General features: G+C 41.2%; 1 protein-coding gene across 2 annotated transcripts in view; it reads left to right on the top strand.

Annotated features, from left to right (window-relative positions):
- Positions 1 to 23,716, top strand: part of ppp2r2ba (protein phosphatase 2, regulatory subunit B, beta a) — a 44,240-nt gene that overhangs the window by 4,267 nt on the left and 16,257 nt on the right. Inside the window, exon 1 of one of the 2 annotated variants that reach the window (XM_067598822.1) lies at positions 19,346 to 20,317. The exons of the other annotated variant lie outside the window; for it this stretch is intronic. Within the exon in view, the coding sequence (XP_067454923.1) occupies positions 20,248 to 20,317 (70 nt within the window). The 5' untranslated portion in view covers positions 19,346 to 20,247. Of the gene's footprint in view, positions 1 to 19,345; positions 20,318 to 23,716 lie in introns of those variants that run through there. 2 annotated transcript variants of the gene reach the window in all.

Genomic DNA, 23,716 nt, shown 5'->3' with positions numbered 1-23,716 from the left:
ATAAGGGAGACATCATTTATTTTCATTATTTGTGTTCATAAGGATCAAAGGAGTCATGATTAGACAGTATATCAAGGAGCCACAGAGAGCATATTGGTTGACCTGCATACGTGTAACTTTCATATAAACTCAACCAGATTGTCTTTGTAATGCAGTAAAGTTTAGAGCTGTACAAGTAACAGTCAGATTTAAAGCTGCACTAATCAATAATTTTATATTTATATTAGATCAAATTACTACATGTGATATGAAAGGTGTCACTTGTAGTGAAACACCCACAGAGATTCATCACCTGACCCTGCAGTTACCAGCAGTTCTAAGGAGCATTTTAGCATCTTTCAGCTTATTGTTCTGGTTTTACAAGCTGCAACTTTATTGTTTGGGTTCTCTCTTACTGATCTCACCCTTATTTCTAGCTACAGCAGATAGCTGTTTTTAGTGAACACTGTATTCCTGCTGAGCACGAAAGGGCAGACAAAGTTAGTGACTAGTGGGTGAACATAATTGAGGCTTAAGAACCAACATTCCCTCAGGAGCTGGTGGAGACCAAAACAGAGGTAAAAGGAGAGTGAATATTGGACTTACATTTGCCGAATGGCCAGAAACACGACTCAAAATGAATGCTAATGTTGCTCTGTGTGTGCTGGTCGGTAAATAGGCAGCTGTTTTCCATATTGCTTTTATAAGGCGATGATATGTCAGTGTTGTGTTTACAGCCTGTTGTGCTGCCCCCAAGTGGTCAAAAAAAATCTATTCAGATTTAAAGGACTGTATTGATGTTTTAACTAAGAGATGCACTGATCCATTTTCTGTGTACTGGCTTCATGTACTGGTGCAAATACTAACCTTAAAACATGGATCATATATCAGCTAGATGTGACTGGTCACAGTTGTTTTTATTAACGTTACACAGCAATCTAATTAAAATGTCTCTGTTGGACATGGTGTTTTTTTGTGGTGGGACCTTAGAATTTTTAAATCCTTTGTAGTGTCTCCTGAGCCCAACAGGCAGTGCATTTGGAACTGACCAGTCCAAACTGGAAGAAAAGGTGCACCAAAAACACAAAAATGCAATCAAAATGTAATGTTTAGACATTATAGATGGCTAGGTTAGGTGTAAGATTAGCTATATTTATGTTTAGACATTTGGTTAGACGTGATTTTAAGTAAGGTTTGGTACGGTTAAGGTCAAAACAAAGAAATGGAGGAAACGTTCCAAGTAGAAAATGTCATTCTGAAACAAAATAAAGGGAAATGAGTGGCTATCTCGAAGGAGGGGTGTCAACATGAAAGCTAAGGGTATGCTTTGGAAAATTTTTAAGACAAATATAGAGTACAAATGACATGCATTTAATGGACTAAAACCTCATTAGATGGATCTCACCAGCCTTTGGGAGCTGAAACAAACATGACGTTCTCTTAAACAGTGAGACGTCTCAAAACAACAACTCTCTCTTTCTCACACAGCACTCATCCGCACTCTCACTTTACCACAAACACTTCCTGCTAGGTCTCCACAGTAAGCCTACATGAAAACAAGGAAAGAAATGAGCAATTACAGTATCGCTGAGAGTCCCTTAACTCTTGCACCTTCACAGGACGTAGTATGTTATTACAGAAAACACAGTGACGCAGGTTTCCTTCTCTCCTTTCTTTACCACTGTTTCACAATATGTTGGTCCAATGTTTTTTTTACCACTGGCCTAACTTGATAGTCAGCTTCAGTGTTCTGTGTTATACAGCATTGACTGTATCCCTGTTGGGAACTATATAGCCAGACAAAGAGGCTCCTTATTGAGCTGGACTCCTGGGTCTTTGCTCTAGCTGGCAGGCTGCAGTACAGAGACACAGCTACTATTGGGATTGGGGTATATATAGAACATCAGGATGGGCTTCCTCTTTCTCTCACTCCCCCTCTCTGCCCCTCTGTCTCTGTGGTTTTATAAAAGGTCCTGATGGATTGAGTAAGACAGGTTACTCTTAGCAGATTTCCAGTGCGTCAATAATATCAATTAGTTAAAATGTGGAGTATGGCAAAGTCCCTTTATTATTTGCCTCTAAAACTTTGAAATGTTAAATATTACCTTAGTATTGCATTATTAATGTATTGCAGTATGCATGGAGATGACATATACAGTAACTGACAAATAGTTATTATTTTAATGTAATATATTCTTCGTTCCTAGTCCTGATGGTGTAGTTCTGATGTAGTATTGAAATTTATTTTTAAATTTATGGTATAAAACCTGTACAATAAGAATTAGAATCAAAGGTATAACAAGTGTTCGTGTACTCAGGTGACATACATGGATAAAAAGCTTTCCTTGTTTTCAATGCACCCATTTTTAAGTTGCGTGGACTTAGACTTTAGAAGAAAAGAGTTGTTTGGATGAAAATTTAATGAGGTTGTGCAGCAGTGAAGTTGAGGATACAGCAGATAAGAGGAACAAACGGTGCTGGAGATAATAAAACAAAACGTTACAGCAGCTGTACACATTTGAAATAATGCAATACAAATAAAAAACATCTGATTTTTAGCTTTAGACAGATATAGTGTATGTGTGTGCATTGCTACTGTATTTAGATTATCATTTGTAGAGGGAGAACATACAGTGGAAGTATCCAACAGTACTTTTACCTCTGCAGGTACTCCTGCAGTTGCCAGGAAAAAAATAGAAATTACGATTTGGTAAAAAAAATAAATATATCCACATATTTGGGTTTAGGAGGAAAATAAACACATAAATACTTTAACAACATGTGCTGTGACTGAGAATGTGTAAAAATGATAAAAAATTAAATTGAAATACATTACTAAAGCTAACTGGATAAATGACCTCAACTTCTTTCACTTCAAATGGTGGTAGTACAAATGCAAAGTAGACCAAAAAAAAAAAAACAGACCAGGCTAATATCCATTGATCAATATCCAGTTAAATGACATCCAAATTAAAATCAATAAATGAACACATTTGGAGGAAGTAGTGGAGTAGAAGTAACAGTTTGAGTCCCAGGAGTAACACTCCCCCCCTCTACCAATGACAACAGTGGATATAGTGAGCAGGTTCCAGATGTAAAATGTGTTAACTCTATAAATATGATACAGAATGTTCCTGACCAAGAGCATGTGCTTTCAGTCGACTCTCCCTGGATAAATAAAGGTTAATAAATAAAAAAAAGGCCACAGATATGAAAGCAAGGGAGCAGCAGGCCCCAGATGTTGGTTCCCTTTCTGCTCTCTTGGAGCTCCCCTGCTTGGCTTGACATTAGTGTTCCCTGGGGAGGGTTAGATCACTGTGACAGATGAGCAAAGACCAATGGTGTCTTCACCCAAGTCCTTTTGGAGGAACAGAGGAGGGGTCCTATTAGTTAAAGACAAGGGTCTTTGAAGTGAGAGATAACAATGTCATCTCAGCAGATTTACAGCATTGCCCTGAGTCGCCGCTGAGGGGTTTATCTCAGCTGCCTGTAGAAACCCAACTATACCCACAAGAGCAATGATCCAGTTAGATCTCGCTTTAGGTGCCCTTTTATAGTTTCCCAGCATAGTTTTTCAATACCCCTCTGAAAATAGCCTTCCATTGTTGCATAGTCATCACAGTCCTGTTTGTACAGAATAACCTGAGTAACACGGTCGATACGGAGCTGGGGTCCAAACCAAAACATAGTCTGGAGCAAAGATGGCTAAAGATAGAAAGAAACCTGTTTATGAGGCATTTGTTGTGTTTTCGGTCTGTCAGCACCATGGACAGAGTATTGTGTATGTGTGTGTGTGTGTTTGAGAGAGAGAGCGAGGGAGAGACTACATCACTCCTCCTGCCATACTGGAGTGAAGGCTTTTACTGTTCTGTTTGAATGGTGCTCTACACATTAGACAGGACGAATGGATAAATAATGTAGCCTAATGCTACTGTACATGAAGTACCAGTCTGTCTCTCTTTTCTGTCTCTTTTTCACTTACTTGTTCTGTCACCCCACAGCCCCCACCCCCGCACACACACACACACACACGCACACACACACACACAGACACAGACAGTACAAAACGCACAACTCTGAATGGATGGATGGCACATGATGTCACAATGATGAGTCATAAATCAGCAAACCAATTCTCTCTCTGTCTCTGTCTGCCTCAGTCTTTTTATATGTTTGTATGTCTTTAGTTTTTAGACTTGTGATACTCACAATTTGAGGAAATCACCAACTATATGGGGCACATTTATACTGATTCACACAGTGAGACTCACCATATTTATAGCTGGTATTGTTAAGCAGGAAAGGCAGCTTGTGGAGTTCCCCTGTGTGAGCCTTATTAGTCATCTGCCAGGTCCATTAAAGCCAGTATAAAACTCTGTAAACTTCAGGAAGTAGTTCCCACACAGAAAATCAATACAGTTTGAAACCAGTATCATGTGTATCAGCAGCTATCAATACATGATCACAGCTGCTTGCTTCTCTCTAAACCATTGTCCCTGCTGTTACCTCAAGAATTCAAGTTTTAATTACCATGAAATTAGAGCTAACTTGTCTTTATGTACTATTTTCATATAATAAATGCAATATCAAAGTCATCATTAGTTGCAGCCCTCAAATTTAAATTCAGGGCTGCAACTAATGTTTATTTTCATTATCGATTAATCTATGTATTATCATCTAGATTAATCGATCAGTTGTTTTGTTTATAAAATGTCAGGAAATGGTGAAAATTGTTGATCACTGTTTCCCAGAGCCCAAGATGCAACCTTGAATGTCACATTGTTTTGTCTACAACTCAAAGATATTCAGTTAACTATCATAGAGAACTAAAGAAATCACATAATATTCACATTAAAGAAGCTGGAACCAGAGAATTTTTGGCATATTTTCTTGAAAATTTACTCAAAACAATGAATTGATTAGCAAAATTTTCTGTTGATCAACTTATCGACTAATTGTTGCAGCTCTACATAAAATTAAAGAATAGATCACACATAGACATTTTTTGAAGCCATCTGTTTACCAGTTTCTATCAAATACAATTGCATCTCTGGTCAGCTTTAATTGAAACCGGTGCTGTGTACACACTCCAGATATGCAATTCAAGCAAACAATCATACCCGACTTGACGAAATGTATATTCTTTGAGAAGTAGTTACCATAGTAACCGGTTCTTCTTTTTTGATTGCTGTATTAAGATGTATATCTGCTCTCTATTTCTGCTGCCTGGCTCTGGCTTTGTGTTTTCTGCCTCAGCTACTTGCAATAGACTGCACACAGAGATTAAACTGTTTGAGAACATTTTAGCCTTGATAGTATGTTATTTGTTGCATTTCTGTTTCACTCTAATGTTTTTTCTCCAACTTTTTATGCTACTATCTTGGCCAGGTCTCCCTTGCAAAAAAAAGCCACAGTTCAGTTTTTTGAGGAGCACTATACAGACAAAGGATCTTTGCAAAAACATGGAACTACAACAATTTAACACTGCTTGTGAGAGAACAAGGTTTTGTATAACTGAATTGGGTAGGGAGGGGTGTTACTTGGATATAAAATATCAAGAAGCTTTATGTTAAAGGTGCCCAGTGGAGTTTTCTTGTAAAAAAACAAAACAAAAAATATGCTCACATTTAGTGTTTTTTTACCAAAATGCATTGTCCGTGTCCTTGAGGTCTAACGGACGTGTTGAACGCGTTTCCTTCCTTCCTCCAAAGCTGTTTACCCTGTTGCCTGCGTGCACGTGCATCCATGTGCACAATACAAGTAAAACAGACCCATTCGTAAAAACATTGCTCCCACTAGTGGTAACAAGAACAACTTATCTTTAATGTTGTCATGTGCAGGTTTGCACCTGCTTCCAAGCAAGATGTAGCAAATTTGTACATTCAGGGTTTTGCTTGTGAACTCTGTTTTGAAGCTTTAAACATTCAGAAGTGTTCTTGCATGTGGAATTTTACAAACTGTAAGGATAAAAAAAACCCAAAATGTTCAATATTAACCACTACAGTATAATAATAGTGTAAATGTAAACTTCTAAGATGCTGTAGTAACTATTCCATTGAAGACTAAAGAAATACAGTGTCATCTTGTTAATTCATAGACTATCACTGTTTTAATGTGTGCTCTATGAATTGTTTGCCTGAATTACACTCTCCTGTTTGTCAGTCAAATTGTTTTTGGAGGGGAGCCCTGTTGACCAGCTTTGTCTCACTGGAACTCAACCAGATTTGAATTCTCACCACCGACACCATTACCGTACTCTGGATTCTCCTCTCCCTCTCCTCCAGTGGGATTATGCAGGCGTGACTGAATGACACTCTGTGGGATCAGCACTTTTTATCTCATTTGCTAGACATATTCATAGGCAGACACAAGAGACGGAGACTCCCACACACCAATCTCAGTCAGAGACCAAGGATTCAAAAAGAGAAGTAAGAAAACAACCAATGCAGAATTTTGTCTCTTTACAATCACAAATAAAATTTCAGACGAGACTATGTCCAATGAAACGTTAGGTATTAATGTGTGGAAATCTTAACCTCGGCACATTTTATTAAACTACAGAAACAGCTACACGTCATTCATATCAACCTCTACATATACAAAAAACTTGTTCATATGAAATGTGTTCCAGACAGTATTCAGTATCCATAAAAATTCATTAATGAAAAATGAATGTGAATTGAAAGTGCCAGATCATGTGCAGAATACTAACTTATGATTTTAACATGCTCAGTACAATTGCTGAAATATACAAGCTGACAACTTTAACACTTAAATAAATTGTTAGTCTTATCTAGCAGCCGTAGTCTGACTTTTACTCTTAAATGTGTCGATAAGTAGATGCTTTTTTCCCTTCCTGTTCTATAAAATGAGCTTTGCTCAGTTTGTTCTCAACCTTGGTCCTCAGTGATTAGCCAACATTGATCTGACCAAATGGCTCTGTGACCCACCTAGCATAAAATGTGTTAAGAGGCCTGGTGTGTGACAAAGTACAATACTGAGCCTAAATTGTGTTTTCCATCAGTAGCCAATTTAACGCTTGGAAATGACTTACAGTAAATGTTTTTGAGGGCCAAGACCCAACATGACCAGACCAATCTATCCTTAAAGCCATTACCTTTTTTTTTTTCTTCTTTGGTTTATAATGACCTACACATCCTCCATACCGAGACATACTTGCCTGCTCAAAGTGACATTGTGCTAAGCTGCTTCTGTAGTACACACTTTGGCAAAACTGTACTTGGAAATAAAAAGCAGCTGAGAAGAGCAGCAGCATTACGGTGATTTAGATGGCTGCAGACAGTGGGTTGTATTTCATAGAGCCCATCTGGCCTGTTTGAAAGTGTTGCTGAGTCTAAGAGAGGCGGTCAGGCGGTAGAATAGAGAGGGTGATGGATGGGGTGATGGATGCTGGGGGGAGGGGAGAAGATGAGAGTGCAGATTTGAAAAGGAAAAAGGAGCTCTTTTCCGGCAGAGTTGAATCTCAGGCTTGGCTGCGGCACACTGCTCTGCCTGTTTTCATACCAAGCGCTCGGCTCTGGCTCCTAACCAGCTTCACCCGACCGACCAATGCCTCTGAACCCCGCAACCCACCCGCTTTATTTCTTATTCTCTCTTTCCTTTTCTCTGACGTTTTGGCTCACCCCTCTCTTCCCCCTCTTCATCTTTCTGACTCTCATTCACTACCTCCTTCCTTTGGCTCTCTTCATCCACTCTTTCAATTTTTCTTACCTTCTCTCTCTAGCCCTCTCTCTGTGTGCTCCTCCACTGATGGGCCTTTTCTCCAGCCTTTCCGGTAGTACAGAGGGGTGCGGGATAGGGCCAGGACCTCAAGGTTTCCATAGTGATACTTTGTGTCCTGATGTCATTAGTATTGATGCTGCGCAGCCAGGCCAAGCTGTCCTGGCACAGGGGATGTTTACTGTTTACCCAAACTTAAACCATTCATTGTGAGTGAGTGTGTGTTTGTGTGTGAGTGTGTGTATGTGAGTGTGTGTGTGTGTGTGTGTGTGTGTGTACCAGGTAATGCACATGTTGTGGGGATGTGAATCTGTCTACACAGTTGTTGTGGGGACTTGCCTCATTTATAGGGACGGAAAGCAAGTCCCCTTAACATGAATCATTAATTTTAGGGTGAAGACTTGGTTTAAAGTTAAGGTTAGTTTAGGGTTATGTTAAGGTTAGGGTTAAGCATGTTGTGGTTAGGGTTAGGGCTTGGGTGAAGGTCTCTAGGAAATGAATGTATGTCAATATAATGTCCTGTGAAGTGATGGAAACATGACTCTGTGTGTGTGTGTGTGTGTGTGTGTGTGTGTGTGACAACACAATTCACTCGGTCTGATTGTTTCTAGGAGGAGTTCAGGGATAACAATGAATGAATAAGCAACAGACAGAAAATAAGTGTTTAATATGTGATTGTCTGATGAAAAAAGCTCTTAGTGTGAAGCATGGTCAGGTTCCAGTAGCTGGATTTGTACCAGGAAGAGACTTGGCACACTGAAAAATGGCTGTTTCACGAAGAAACATCCCCTCTCTCTGCTTGCTCACTGTATGATTACTGAAGCGTGTCTGTTGAGCGCAACTCCCAGCCCAACTCCCCGTCTCGCTCCTCGTTCTTCTAGCTGCTTCACTGGCTCGTCTGTCTGAGGAGACAGACGTCCCCTTAGCACCACTCTCCTCAGAAACGCGCGTGCGTGTTTATCCGCTCACTTGTGTGTATACGCGTGTATGACCTCGCACATCTGTGGCGAATACTCAGATCACAGGGCTGCTCCCACGCCTCCACCTCTTGCAGCTTGTACAGCACAGAGCTCTCCTCCTCCTGCAGGCCCTCAGCTGGCAGGTTGTGGCCTTCGTGTTGCCAGAGTAATTAGTTCTGCTCAGTATCTGAGGCCAGGGGTGGACAAAATATGGATCCCATATCGATGCTGTCACATCACATGCAGGGAAAGCACATCTATGGTGCTCGCCTAGGACACATGCACAAACATGAGCTTGTTTCTACATACATAAGTAAAATCCTCTTTGCATCATCCTCTTGTATTCCTTCATGTCTAATATAATGGCGGGAGATTATCTTGGGATACAGAAAAAAACACTTCCTGGATTGATTGAAATGTGAACTGAGCCTTGTCTCTCTCTCTCTCTCTCTCTCTCTCTCTCTCTCACACACACACACACACACACACACACACACACACACACACACACACACACACACACACTTTATGCGATTACATGGTCATTACCATCAGGGCGACCCAAGTTCTGGCTTCTTTTATTTGATTTTATCGTTCATTGGTCAAATGGAAATTTTGAGTTTTTCAGTGTACTGGTGTCCTAAACTTTAGGGATTCTTGCCAAAAAATCATTTGTATCTGTTTTTTTACTCTTTAAGTGACATCTGTATAAAATAAAAAAAAACAAAACAGTAATGTTCGAGCACAAAATTGCATTGACTTGGATTTGATTGATTTACTCCCAGGAGTCTCCCAATGTACTGTGAGTCTAATCCTTAACTCTAATGTTGATCTATCCACAACAAAGACAAGGACTATTTTAGCTTCTGCTGCAAGTAGCTGCAACTGTGTGTGTGCCGATGTGAATAGCTGCAACGATTAGTCGATCAACAGAAAGTCAATCGCCAAGTATTTTGATAATCAATTCAATGTTTTGAGCCAAGAAAAAATGTCCAAATGATCTGATTTCAGATTTCCAGCTTCTGAAATATGAATATTTTTTTGGTTTCTTTAGTCTTCTGTGACAGTAAACTGATTATCTTTGGGTTGTGGACTGTTGGTTGGGACAAAACAAGACATTTGAGGACATCACCTAGGGCTGTGGGAAACAGTGATCGACATTTCTTACTATTTTTTGAAATTTTATACACCAGGCAACATATTCACAGGCAATCGATTAATCGAGGAAATAATTGTCAGATCAACTGGTAAGGACAATAATCATTACATCTGTGTATGCAGTGAAAGATGTCGCCAGTCAACTTGTTTGAAACCAAAACTTTGTCCCTGAATGGGGTCTGGGACAAACCATGTACTTTCTGTCATGCACATACACAAACACACAGAAGGTTATGGATACTGCTCCAAATTTATGAACATCTACCATGATTAAACAGGTAATGGCTAAAATATGCTTTTCATGAATCTTATATGCTACTGTACTAGTATTACTCAGGTTTAAACATGTAATATTTCCTTTAGCCAGATGGTGGTGCTCTAAGATCATGTCTTTTAATGCTGAAATGCTGTTGCTCATATCACTGTCATTTTATCTCTATGTATGTGTGTATACTGTATAAACTACTGTATGTATTACATTAAAAGACAGATAGCTAGGTAGCTATAGAGAGAGAGATAATGATTTTACTTTATACTATACATTAGCCTCCTTCTTAATGTAGAGTAGTATGAGAAGACATGAAAAGACATTAAATATTAATATTTATATTATATATATTCTATTGTTTCATACAACCTGAGCATCATCTCACATCAACAGAAGAAAGTGTTATTGACAGACAGCCAGGACAATAATCAGACAGATGGACAGACCACTTTTGCCAGCCAGTCTCCTCACACTCTGCTATGTTAGAAGTGCTGAATCCCTGAGGCTACCTTGCAACAGAGAACCCTCCTGCCAGATCAATAGACTGAGCAATAAAAATGAAGCCCTGTTCAAATGAGAAACTGTCTGGGCGAGCCCGTCGACATGTTTCTATTAAAACAAGTGGTATGAATTTATCGTCTCAGTGGTCGGGGCTGATCCCACCTTAAGCTTGTCTTCAAATGCGCGTGTGTGTGTTTGTGTCTAGCTGATAGAGAAGTGTGGATGGACAGCTTGCCACCCTGTGGGCACCACAACTCCAGTCTATGTGTGATCCACGCTGGCAGCTGCTCTGCCAAATGGGATTTTCTTGGAGATTACAGCCTCTAAGTGTGACACGCTTGCATGTGTTTGTCTTTGTTGTTGACGGAGTGCGTGTGTGGACTATTGTAATAAATCTGTGTGTGTGTGTGTGTGTGTGTGTGTGTATGTGTGTGTGTGTTTTGTGTGTATTTAAGTGTGTGTGGGGGTCTTGAGCCGAGGTGCACAGAGAACATGTTCTGTTGTCACATGGGGCTGGTTGGAACATGACGGGATGGCTGCAGGGAACTCTCTCTGGCAAGCTGTACCAAGAAAAGGGAGGGAATGTATTCAGATGTGGGGTCAGGCCTCATTCACTCTGCTGCTGGTCTTATTAGCAACATTAACTCGTGGAATAAACTCCAGGCAGGGTCGTTTTACTCTGAGTCAGCTGTTCAGTGTTTAGGTTTTTTATTTATTGAGGCATATACTGTAGTATTGCCTTGTTCTTTATGCTGTGGGCATGAATGCTAAGCCTGCAACAAATGGTTATTAGTAAAAATACTAAAGATTCTGTTTTCAGCTTCTCATTTGGGAGGATTTGCTGTTTTTCTATCTTATGTGATAGCAAATGAATAAATTTTGGGTTTTGGACTGCTGATCAGACAAAACAAGCTCTTTGAAGACATTAACTCGGCCTTAAGGAAATTGTAATGGTCATTTTCACCATTTTCTGATATTTTGTATAACAAAGAATTCATTGTTTAACAAAGAAAATCAACGGAAATGAAAGTAATTGTGCAGCCCAGCTGCAGATTATTTTCTCAGTTGATGCATTGTGTAGTCTATAAAATGTCAGAAAATACAGAAAAATGACCAATCTTCCATCTTCAAGTGTCCTCTTTTGTCTGACCAACAGTCCAAAACACAAATGTATTCAATTTAATTTCATATAAGACAAATAAAATCAGCAAATATTCACATCTGAGAAGCTGGGACCAGTGAAGTTTTGGCATTTTAGTTTTAAATTGACAGTAATAAATTGACTATTAAAATTGATCAACTATTAATAATTTTATTAATGTTTAATGACTGAATGGTTTGAAATCTAGAGAATATATTTAGATAATACACATTTTTATGGAGATAATTCTTCTACAATCCCAACATGTAGCAACGTAGATACTAAACATTTCATCAATAAAATCTTGATGATTGATTGTTGTGATTTTGGACAATTAATACTTGTATCAAATATCTACAAACAGACTACAAACTGTCTCACTATGCATCAAATTTGAACTGATAATGTGACTTTTGGAGTTGGGTCACTGACACTGATGCTGACACATAATGACTGATGGAGTTTGTGTTATAGATATGACATAGACATTATTTGCATATGGGACGTATAGCTGTAAAGTGGAAAATATTCTTTATCCCAGTATAACATTATGGGTGCTGTTATAATGTTTTTTCATCATTTCATGTAATTATTAATATATCTATAAAGTGCCTAATTATGAGAGTTTTCTATCTGACTTTGAATTAAATCTGAGCCACAATATTACAAAAAACAACCTATGAAATTCCATTTTTTGGGTGGATTTCCCCTTTAACGTATTTCCGAGACATTTTCTGTTTGCCTCAGCGTCTGCTCTGTGAAGAGCTGTCCATGGTCCTGAACATGAGCTGTGGATGGATCCATGGTCATGTAAAGGGAGGTGGCTTTGTAGTCGCTCACTAACCTGCTTAACCTACTTTCTACTCGCCAGTCTTTCATCTGTCCACAGAGATGAAAGTGCTGTAGGATAAATATAGCATACTTAACAACACACACACACACACAGTTTGTCCGAGCTTTCCAAGTAACACAAATGGTTCAGAGTACTCTTGTATTTCTGTATCCTCACCCTTAACGCACCACTGATCATTTCACTAATGAAATCCAGTTCCTCTGCGAACATGAACGATTCATGTTCGGCCCATTAACCCAACTGGTAGAAAACGTGTTGGGACGTGCTTGAACCTTTACTGAGATGAATATGACCAAAATAATGACATTTTAAGATCTTAATTGTCCAATTATGTTGACAGCTGTTGTGCTGCATTGCAATGCCAGTTCAATTGCAGTTTCCTAGCAACCGGAGAGGTACAATGCAATGATTTTCTGTTAAGTGGCATCATTTCCTCTTAGCAAGAGGAGTATATTCACAAAACAAATCTGAATTCATAATATGCGTCCTCTATCGCTTTACTACCTATATGATTTTTATGAAAGGAAGCAGTTGTAAGGGTGTGTCTGTGTATAGAGTACCTGCTTATGTAGACATCCACGTGGGACGTGTGTGCATGTGTATACCCTCGAGGTGTGGTAAAGCCTATAAAATAGCTGTTTCTGCAAACAAAATCATTTCAGTTGATTAATTTTCATCCAGAATGTTCCATCGTGAGCTAATCATTGTACATGCATTCTTTTCAATTAATTCATTATCAAGGGAGGTAGAGAGGGGGAGGTTGGGGGAGGGGAGGGAAAGGAGAGTCAGGGGGAAACAGAAAATCCAATCCTGCTGGTCTGAAGTCTCGGAGCAATGAAGCATTAGTCTCATCCTGATGTAATTGGAATGACACCAAGAGTAAAGCCCGCTGATTTAGGGACAGCCTCTAGGCTTGATTTAATGCCCTCTACCAAAACTATACATCCATCTTTTTATCTTTCTCTTCTCCCCTCTCCCAGGCCTTTGGTTCTCTTCTGCATCCCTCCCCCAACCCTGCATGTCTGGCGCTCCGTTCATTCACCAGCCACTGCCATGTATCTCCATCTGCACTCTATTAACAGAACAGTAGCTGCATTCTGTAATATTTAAAGCCAGAGGGTTATAAACTCCCGACAGAATGTGTTTTTTTCAGCATTTTACTTATTCCTTCAAATGTAAGGCATTTACACACTTGAATGGATGTGTTTTACTCTCAGACAGGTTATGTTTTAAATCTGAATAAATATCTCCAGAGATAAGTGCAAAGAAAGGTCAGACTAAGCAGGTGTATCCAGGCCAGGGTGCTTCGTCCCCGGGGTTTGCTGCTGCTCATTCCCCTGACAGATGGACTGCTAGGACAATCCTATTACCCCCATGTGTTTAGCTCCTCTTAATGCCAGGGTGGGTTGCATGGCTAATGGAAGGGAATGAATGTTTTGAGGGAGAATCTCATGCTACTGAATGGATGATCATCCTGACTTGTTTGATAACACGGAGGAGATCTAAAACCAGTGAACAGGCAGTGAAAATCATAAACACTATTATAACACTTTGTAGCTCAGCTGGTGTGCTCTGACACAGCTTGTGTCTCTGAAGGATGTCATATCAACTCAGCTCAGCTGCTAAATAAGCTTTACTGTATATATTTCACATAGTGATTTCATCCTCATCTTTGAAAGATGATTTATATATATATATATATATATATATATATATATATATATATATATGTATATAGATAAGTCTATGTAGTGCCACTCCTGTCCTTTGTAATCTTCTCTATTTGTCTGACAGTGCTTGATTTTATGTAATTATGCTGCTTACCTTTTTAAAAAGAGATTAGTTTGTGACAAGCTCTGAGTCTGCACATTGAGGAAGGCATTATCTGAAACATTTGAGTTACTCTTCTGCATTTAATAATAATAATAATAATAATAATAATAATAAATAAACAATAAAGCTACGTGAAGTACATTTTGAGGGGAGACTTTTCAAGAACAAACCAGTTAACTAAAACAATGAAAAAATGTACTGTTTCTCTATTGTTTCTATATTAGTTTCATTTTTCATAAAAGGCATCCTAGAACATGTACATGTAGTACCACTCGCATGCCAAATAATAGCATTTTAAAGGATATGTCAGGCAATTATTGTCTCATCCTACCTACAAATATTGTGTGTGTATCCAAAGTCTGACACAGCATATTCCCCTGTGCACCTCTGTTGTTGTCCAAAAGCTATTAAAAATGTCAGTGAGTCACACCATTGCACTGGGTGACATGTTATTTTGACATGAAATGTTTGGTCACAGTAGTTTGTTTAGAGACAGCTCCAAAGACTAATAACAGCAATAACATTTTCAGTCTCTGGAGAGTGGTTGTCACTGCATATGCGAGGGAATGCTGTTCTGTTTACAGAGCTTCGCTAGCTTGTTGTGCTACATATCACAACCTCTTGACTTTGTCCTGAAGTTCTTTGAGAAATTTACAATGTAGTACAAAGTACATGAGATTTGTTGACAGTAAGAGAAATATAGAAAATCGCCAGCCATATCCTTTAAGTACTGTGACCCATCCTGAAAATAGCGGCTTCTAGCATGCCTGACTGAGACCTGTAGTGATTGTACAATAAGCCTGGAAATAAATGGAATGAAAGACAGTCTTGAGTTGAATCTTGACTGACTTTCACTCATCTGTTATTGAAACCACTGCGTTCTTTAGTCAGAAAAATCATGTTTTTTGTGCCTCTGTGTGTACCTTGAGGCAATATGAATTTGTTTACCGTCATACCATTTTGGTAGCTTTCATTTATTATCCCTGCTGTATTTGGCCATTGGGCAATTTTGCAAATCAGTGAGCAAGATTTTTGCATAAATATGCTGATGTACTTTTTAATTGTCAGATAGTTAATTTACTGTATTAACCAAAAAACAGACATTCCTGGCTAATTATTTTATCCAGTTTCAGTTTCTTAACACATTTTCCAGAAATGTTTATGTTTGTTAATAACAATACGTATTGATATCACAATATAGAATTACATGCACCAAAATAGAGGATTTTATCCATATTGCCTACCCTACTTTGAAACTTTGTATGTGTTTATGGTCCATTTTGGTCTGGAAAACATTTTTTAAACAAATGTATTGATAGGTTTCATTTCTTCATTCTGTTTAAAATAATTCCTGATCATGGCTGCTCTGCAATACCTGAAATTATGTTTCTAATTTCGTCCTAACATTCAGAGGAAACCATCATCTCCATCGTTCTGCAGAATAGACATTTTCGGGCAATGGTAGCTGCATATCTTGTGTTTGAAGGTTTTTGATCCTATTTCATGAATTGACTTGCCCAACTCATTTATTTATTTATTTTCAAGATATTTTATGATTAATAATATGGGTCTTAAATGGATGTTGGAATGATTTAGCTTAACCTCATATCGGTTGGATTAACTGGATGAAAATCAATATCTTTTTCCTATTTAAACCAGATATTATCCAGTGGTCAATATACCATCGACTGCAGTCTTGAGATATGAGGGAAATGTAAACTGCTCTGTAGTCAAATGTCTGCACTCTGAGAGAGAGAGTATGTTCGTGTGCGAGCATCTATACGTGTGTGCATGTATGTTGCTTGGTATGCAGACGGCGTCTTTGCCGCCTGTAGCCCTGCACCAGCATCCCCAGGTCAAGCAATTACCACACATCAAGGAAAGCAATTGGGCATGACTAAAATATCATTGCCATGTGATTGTCACTATGTTTGGGCTGCTCGAGCCTAATTTAACCCACTTTGTCCATACGATCGAGGAGAATTGAGGACACGCTCTCCAATTCTGGTGGCCCCCCGAGCATTTCCTGCCAGTCTGACACACAGCAGCTGGGTTGTAGACACGCTGTCACCGGCCTCTACCCAGCCGAGTGGGAGATGGGGAGTAATGAGCGAGGGAAGTGAGGTAGTAGAGGAGAACAAGTGTAAATGGGGGTAAAGAAACGTGAGGCCTTTTGAGTAAAGGCTCTCAGGATGTGTGTGTCGACCTGCGATCACTTGTTAGATCATGTGACCGTGTCAGTTTAAAAGCCAAATGTGTTTCCATTCAGATGTTTTCCACTGGCCCAGGAGCTACACAATGTGGTCACATTTTGATTTGGCAAGAGAGAGAGAAAGGAGGGAGAGAAGCAGGGCCATATTAACTCTTCACTGTACTTAACACTTCACAATAATCGCATTGTAAACATCATCAACATCATCAAGTAGATTTTAATGTTAAGTTATGATCAAATGTTCAACAAATTAGGCTTTGTTGATTAGAACTCAGCATGGTAGCGTACAGTTAATATATTCAATGCTTCAATATCTAACAGTCATGAAGTGCATTTTAATGTACAGATGCACAAATGTTCAATCTGGAACTAAATGCTAGTAAATACACCATTGTGTCTTAACGCTTGGTCACTCATGTATCAGCTGCTCTGTAACGGGGCCCCACAGTGCAGGATCTCTAGCGTGGAGGCACGGAGGCTACTCACAGTTATAATAGATGACTATGACACATCGCTATTTACCTCAATGGTTGCACTCGCAGCAGGGCCGTACTTGCAAGCTGCTGCTGGGGGCTTCTCGCTCCAGGCTGTTCGCTTTCACAATGGGTGAGCCATAACTAGCTCCCTCCACATTCGCACTACTGGTGTCCAGGTTGCTAATGTTAGCAGTGCTAATATTAGCTGTTCCAATAGCCAGTGAAGAAATGTCACAGCTGGACTGTCCCTGCTAGTAGCTGCCTTAGCAGAGCAGTTGTTAACATTAACAGAAGTTATTTTTTTAATTTTCACTCCGACTTAGCTGCTCTCAAGGCTTCTCCATTTTTGCATTTTTTGAATGCAGGCTGAGGCCTACGTGATTGTTGACAACATCACCCGTGTCAACGTCAACTTGATGTTGATTTGGTGTCACCTTTGACCTTTTTAACTTTGCGTCAACGTGACATTACATGGGCTGACCACTGAGGGGAGGGTCCGTTAGCTTGCAGTCACACAGTCACACAGTCACACTATGTGAGTAGGCTACAGTGGCGTAAAACAACGTAAAACAAAATCGAACCAGATATTTTGCTTGTGCCCTGGGCCCTTTAGAGGTCTTGGGCTCCTGGGCAATTGTCCCATTGCCCTTATGGTTAATCCAGCCTTGGAGAGAAGTGGAAGGGGGGGTAAGGCGAAATGAGACTGGCATATATGCACAAGGAATGGGACAGAGGCTGGGAGGGAGGTGGTGGGTTTTATTAGAGAGGCAGCATTGATCCCAGGCTTTGGCTCCGAGCATTCCCCACTTATTCCTTCATTATACAGTCAAATATCTCTGTGCCTTTAACTGCCACTCCTGCCCTTCATCTGTCTTTCTCTCTCTGTCTCACACACACACACACACACACACACACACACAAACACACCAAGGAACTCCCCACCTCACCTCCCAAAGAAATCTGACAAAACCGAACCTTTCAACCGTGCGGCTTCATCCTACTAAACCCATTGTTTCACCGATTCCATTTCATTTTCCTCGCTCGTGCTGCTCAACTGTAACTTAGCCGACTTCTTTGTGGGAGAGGAACGTTGTGTGTTTCTTTTGTCCTCGTGCAGACCCTGTTTAAATATTGATAGAGATGGGAAACGCCGCTGACCACTCAGTCAGATCTGAGAGGTCAAGGATGGCAGCATTTTCTCTGCAGATTTCATTAGGCGAGCAGAGGACTGTAAATATGGAAGCATGTGAATCACAGGGCCCTCGCCGATGCTCCAGCAGCCCTCATTGTCCCCCTGCATGGATAATGCCCCATAATGTATTCTGATGGAGGTTGGAGGGTGATGGGGTGTAAAATAGCATGTGTAGGAAGGCCCTGTTATTCGCTATGAGCAGTCTGCCTCCCCTCACAGCCAGATCCCCATTAGTGCAGGAGCAGAGGATTGGATGTGCAAATGTCCCGTGGATTAGGGAGCTAATGCATTTAGGAGAGGGGGCTCCACTGTCTCTTTATTGCTGCTGCTGCTGCTGCTGCTGTGTGTTGAGGCTCGTGCAGGGGAGATACCCAGTCCCTTTGTGGAGGCAGAGAGATTTAGGTTAAAGTGAGTAGATAAGGGCAGGGATGCACTGATGCAGCACACACAGCATGCACACACACTCATCAAAGATTACAGTTTGACTAGAGGAAGGCGTTGTGTGGTGTTATTAAACCCAGCATGGAAATGAGATATTTCCAGAAAGAGGCGCAGACGGTGGCCATACTAATCTAATTAATCAGCGTCTGGGGTTTTTCATTTTCTTCTTCCTTCTTTCTGGCCCTCTCCAGTCGTCTTCTTTACTCCGACTCATCCCTCCCTCTGGCCCTATCTCTCTCTCCTTTGTGTCCCTCTCTGCCCTGATTTCTCTGAATCCGAACTTCACGCCCTCTCTTAAGTGTGTTGGGCAGAAATATGCCATGTCATGCGCTTCTTATAACACTTCTTATAAAGCCTCTGTTGTCTTCTCCTGCATGAAGAGCAGCTGTGAGGGAACTGGGGGAAAGTATAGAAAGTATAGCTGCACTGCTAAATCTGCTGTGACAATGTATAGGCTAGATGCCTCTGCAGCAGCAGCAGCAGCAGGATGGAGGGATGGTGATGGAGGATCTAGCAGGCTTAAGAGGCAACCTGCCACTAGGCCATAAGGCAGCTGTCAGCTTTACACGCACCAACTTAGTTGGTGGTCATCAGGCAGTGAGTGAACAGATTTTGAACTGCATCTCAGGTTTTTAGCTGCATCTCTGTGGTGGTGGTTCGAGTGAGCGTCACATTTGCTGCTTGTGGTACTTTTTTTTTTTTTAAAGAGGCAGCCGCCAGGCAGCATGGGAGGGGCCCTCCTCTGCTGAAGCGCAGCAGCAGCAGTAGCAGCAGCAGCAGCAGAGTGGGTAACTACAGTTTACAGCTCTGCGCTATCCGGCACAGTGAGTCAGCTGAGCTTACCGGGAACACAAGCGCCGGTCCGCTCCGATGAGTGAATGAATGAATGAATGCGAGGAGAGATCCTGCAGGATCCGGAGACAGAAGGGCGAAGCTGCAACTGTGGAGAGTCTGACATGGAAATACAGAAGTGATCGGAGCAAGCTTGTTGACGCATAATCCCGCCCGCCCCGCTGGCAGTGTGAGGGGGCAAATCTAGCCTGCCTAAACTCAAATCCTCCAAAAGAGATTTGTGCGCTGCTGCTGCTGCGGGTTCAGCCACCTTCAAGAAGATTTCTGTCATTTTTTGACCGGCTGTAAAGACGCGTTTTCGGGGTGTTAATGCGTATATTTTTGGGGAGATAAATATGTCTCCGATGAGTTATCTGAAGCAGAGGACGTAAAGCGCGGCGATAATTAGGATATTAAATCCAAACTGGTCTGTTGGAGCCGGTGCTGTCACTGCGTCCCGGTGGGCCGTTTCATGCGTCCTGAGGTGTGGACAGGACCTGCCCCGACATCATCACAGGTATTTGATTGCGATTGTGTTGATTACGCCGGAGATCTGGAGCCATGACAGGCCCCCCGCTGGTCCCACAGCCCGCCTGCTGACGGTACCGGGCAGGATGGGAGCAGGTCTGCCGCTTTCAGGATCCCGAACCAGCCGATTTATCAATGGAGGAGGAGAGTGATACCCGGAAAATCAACAACAGCTTCCTTCGCGACCACAACTATGCAACCGAAGGTATTTAAACCGATGATAAAACCCGGGGCAGTAGCTAGAGGGATGCTGATCAGAATAAGTCACTATACAGGAATATTAAATTAAGTATTAAGCAAATATCACAGCAAATATGGTGCTGGGTGATAAAAAATAAATATATTTGATGCTATGCTATGCTAGTAGACTACCATAAAGTGCAGAAAGATAATTTGAAATCCATTTAATCACACTTAAAGCTGAATTTTCTGGTCATCTTTCATAAAGATGCTGCATGTTGGTTGTCGTGTGGTGTCAGTTTCTGCAGATGATGAGGTGGATTTCCCATCATACCTGCTATTTTAGGATAACCATCCTGAGAGGGGAATCAGGGCTTTAATCTGTGTGGACTAGCAGCAAGGGAATAAAGCCTTCTGTACAGCTGCTTCAGCGTCTGGAGTCTATAGTGAACATGTGATGTGTTTAAAAACTGATGAACAAATGATGAAAAACTGTATTTTTCATGTTGTGAATGCACTTGTTGAGAGAATGAGACAAGGACAGAGGAGATGGTTGGTAGCTTTGCCCTAATTATAGGCAGGGCATTGAAATATGGATCTCTCCCTCCCTCCCTCCCTCACACACACACACACACACACACACACACACAAAGTGCATTTTCTACTGTACATCTACATAACCAAGCACTGAACAATAGCTGTCTCTGCCGCTCCAGAGCTATAAATATAGCTCCTGCACGTGTGTGTGTGTGTGTGTTTCCCCTTTGATTGATCACACATCAGCCTCTTGATTATCAGCCTGTTAACTGTTTGATGGTTAATAGTTCCCTCATGTTCCACCAATCAGCCGCACCTGCCCGCCGCAAGCTTGATCAACATAAAACATTGATTTACAGGTAAAAGCTTTCATTAATCTCATTACCGCCTCCGTCCCCGCTCACCGATTATGCAGATTGGTTATGGACATTAACTGCTGAACTGATATCAGAGAGATAATAAAAGCTTAGGTGACTCAGGCTTTTTCTGTCTGCAATTGGAACGAATTAGACACAGTATTGTTTTGTACAGACTAAACATATACACCATAATGTCATTCTGTATTGCTGAATATATCAGTTTACAAGGTATTTCTACCTTCTTCTCATTCATTATTCCTTTCTAAACACATAATTGATTATTGGGTTGTATGTGGGATTAGCACGGTTCTTGTCTTTTTTGTTCAGCTTGATATTGATGCACTTTGTTTTATGTGCAGATTAGTCAGTTGTATTAATAGTCACTGCAGCCTTTCAATTCGTTCACACATTTTTAACACCCACTTAGCATTGTGTTTGAGAAGGGGAAAAAAAACCAGACGAAATATGATGGAGACTTTCTCAATCAACTATTTACAGAATATAACAGAACATAAAATATGAAGGGTATGTAGAGGTTGTTGGAGGGTATGTGTGGCTGCAGGGTGGGTCAGAGCCACCATGGCTTCTTCCATTTGCCATCAGCTCAGGTTACTGATACCACTGCAGGTTGGAGGAGAGACAAAGTCAAGGCTTCGAAAGGAAGAAAGAGTCTCATTCATACATCTTGCCTGCTGCTTTTCCTCAGTGTTTTTTTTTTTTCATGTAAATGCAGGAGAACATCATAATTTGCTGAGCTCCCAGCACTTACAGATGATTCCCTGTCACTGCTAAACACACAGTTACTGGTTCAGAGCGGGAGGAAGTGAAGTAGGGGGTGGGAGTGGGTGTGATGGATATCTTTGTTTGATGTGTGCGCTGAGATGAAAAACAGGGGGGCATCTTCTTCCAGCTTCTCTCTGTCTCTCTCCGTCTCTGTCTCTCTCCATCTCTGTCTCTCTGTCTCTATCTCTCTCATTCACTCATTTTATAAGGAGAAAGTGGATGAGAGTTACGCGGGTTGTAAAATACGTCTCTTTAAAGCAAAGTACTGTCTAGTCTGTGGCCCATCTGTGCTTTTCAAACAAGCAGAGTCTACTTTTGTTATTTTTTAGTGCTATAATTTATGACTGATCGTCACACCCCATATATCATGAATGAGTGTGTGTGTGTGTGCCCATTCTTAAGTGGTATGAAGTCAGTCTGCAGCCAAAGATCATACGGGCCAGTGTCTGGGTCTATGCCCCATCCTCATAAATTCACCAGAGTGCACATGTTCCATCAGGCCCAGTCCATTCAGACCACACACACACACACACACACACGGACACACACCTACATACATACACAGGTCCCTGATGAGTGACGACGAGCTGGTAGGGATTCCCCTCAGGCTGTGCTTGCCCACAACAGCAGGACACTTTAATGATGTCACATTTTAATGATGTCACTGGCGCTGACCTTTGCCTCGCACCAATCCCACGCCTCAATGGGTCTGTGGGCGGTTACATTGACTGTTTGAGCGTGTGTGTGTGGTATTGGCTGTGAGTAAAACTACACCGGTCATTCATAGTCAGGTACGCTAGTGATATTTCGATTGCCTCCTGGACCGAAAAGTTTCCTGAGACATCGTTGTTGACTAGATGGAAGAAAATTACATTACAGCCTGATTTGCATTAAGCAACCGCCTGCAGATGACACATTGTTAATGGCGATAGGATGGATGGTTCAGGCTTTCATGACTGTGTGTGTGTGTCTCACTGCAGCTGTGTGTATATCAGTGTGTGTTGAGTCAATGGGCTGTTACGCTCCTACAACATGGGTCTCAGTTAATTTTCATAATCTCCACCTTGGATGTTTCGATAATGGATGAAATTGTCAAACAGCAGAACTCTCGGGTGTAAAAATGTAAATAGCTTTCCTGCTGTGAGGCGGGACCTAACCTAATTTCTGCTTTGGTATTGATTTCTGGTCCTTTACAATTTAGCCACCGGAACAATGACCTAAAGATCTGTTGGTAGGACATGTAATCCCTTCCTCCTTGTCTCCCCTACCCCCTCTTCCTCTCATTCTCCCTTTCTCTCTACTGCTTTGCTTCTTATATGTCTGTCTGATGCGAGTACGAGCTTGTGTGTGCGACGTGACCCCTCTAGCCCCGCTGAATACTGATGCAGTCCCGTAACAGAGCTCGCAGCCTTTATTGCCGCTGCTGATGAGAGCAGAGCCTGGTTGCCTGTGCCAAGGCAAACGGCCTGGGGCCACACTTTAGGACCCCGGCATAAAAAGACTTAGCCCACCATACCCCCAGGTCCCATCCATTATTCACCACGAAACACTCAAAACGCCGAGCCCCGCCTCAGCAACATAGTGCAAGAAAGATAATGTGTGTGTCTGGGGGGAGTGTGTGTGTGTGGGGGTGGCGGGTGCTTAATGGCAAGCTGTGAAGTTGGGGCGAGTCACACTCCTTATTCAGCAGCTGCTTTCATCCCCTGATTAGCTTCTTATTAAGTCTGCAGCTCCATGAAAATTTA

The sequence above is a fragment of the Thunnus thynnus genome, chromosome 9 (genome assembly GCF_963924715.1).
Source record: "Thunnus thynnus chromosome 9, fThuThy2.1, whole genome shotgun sequence".
Lineage (NCBI taxonomy): Eukaryota > Metazoa > Chordata > Actinopteri > Scombriformes > Scombridae > Thunnus > Thunnus thynnus.
This window is presented reverse-complemented; position numbering and strand designations above follow the sequence as displayed.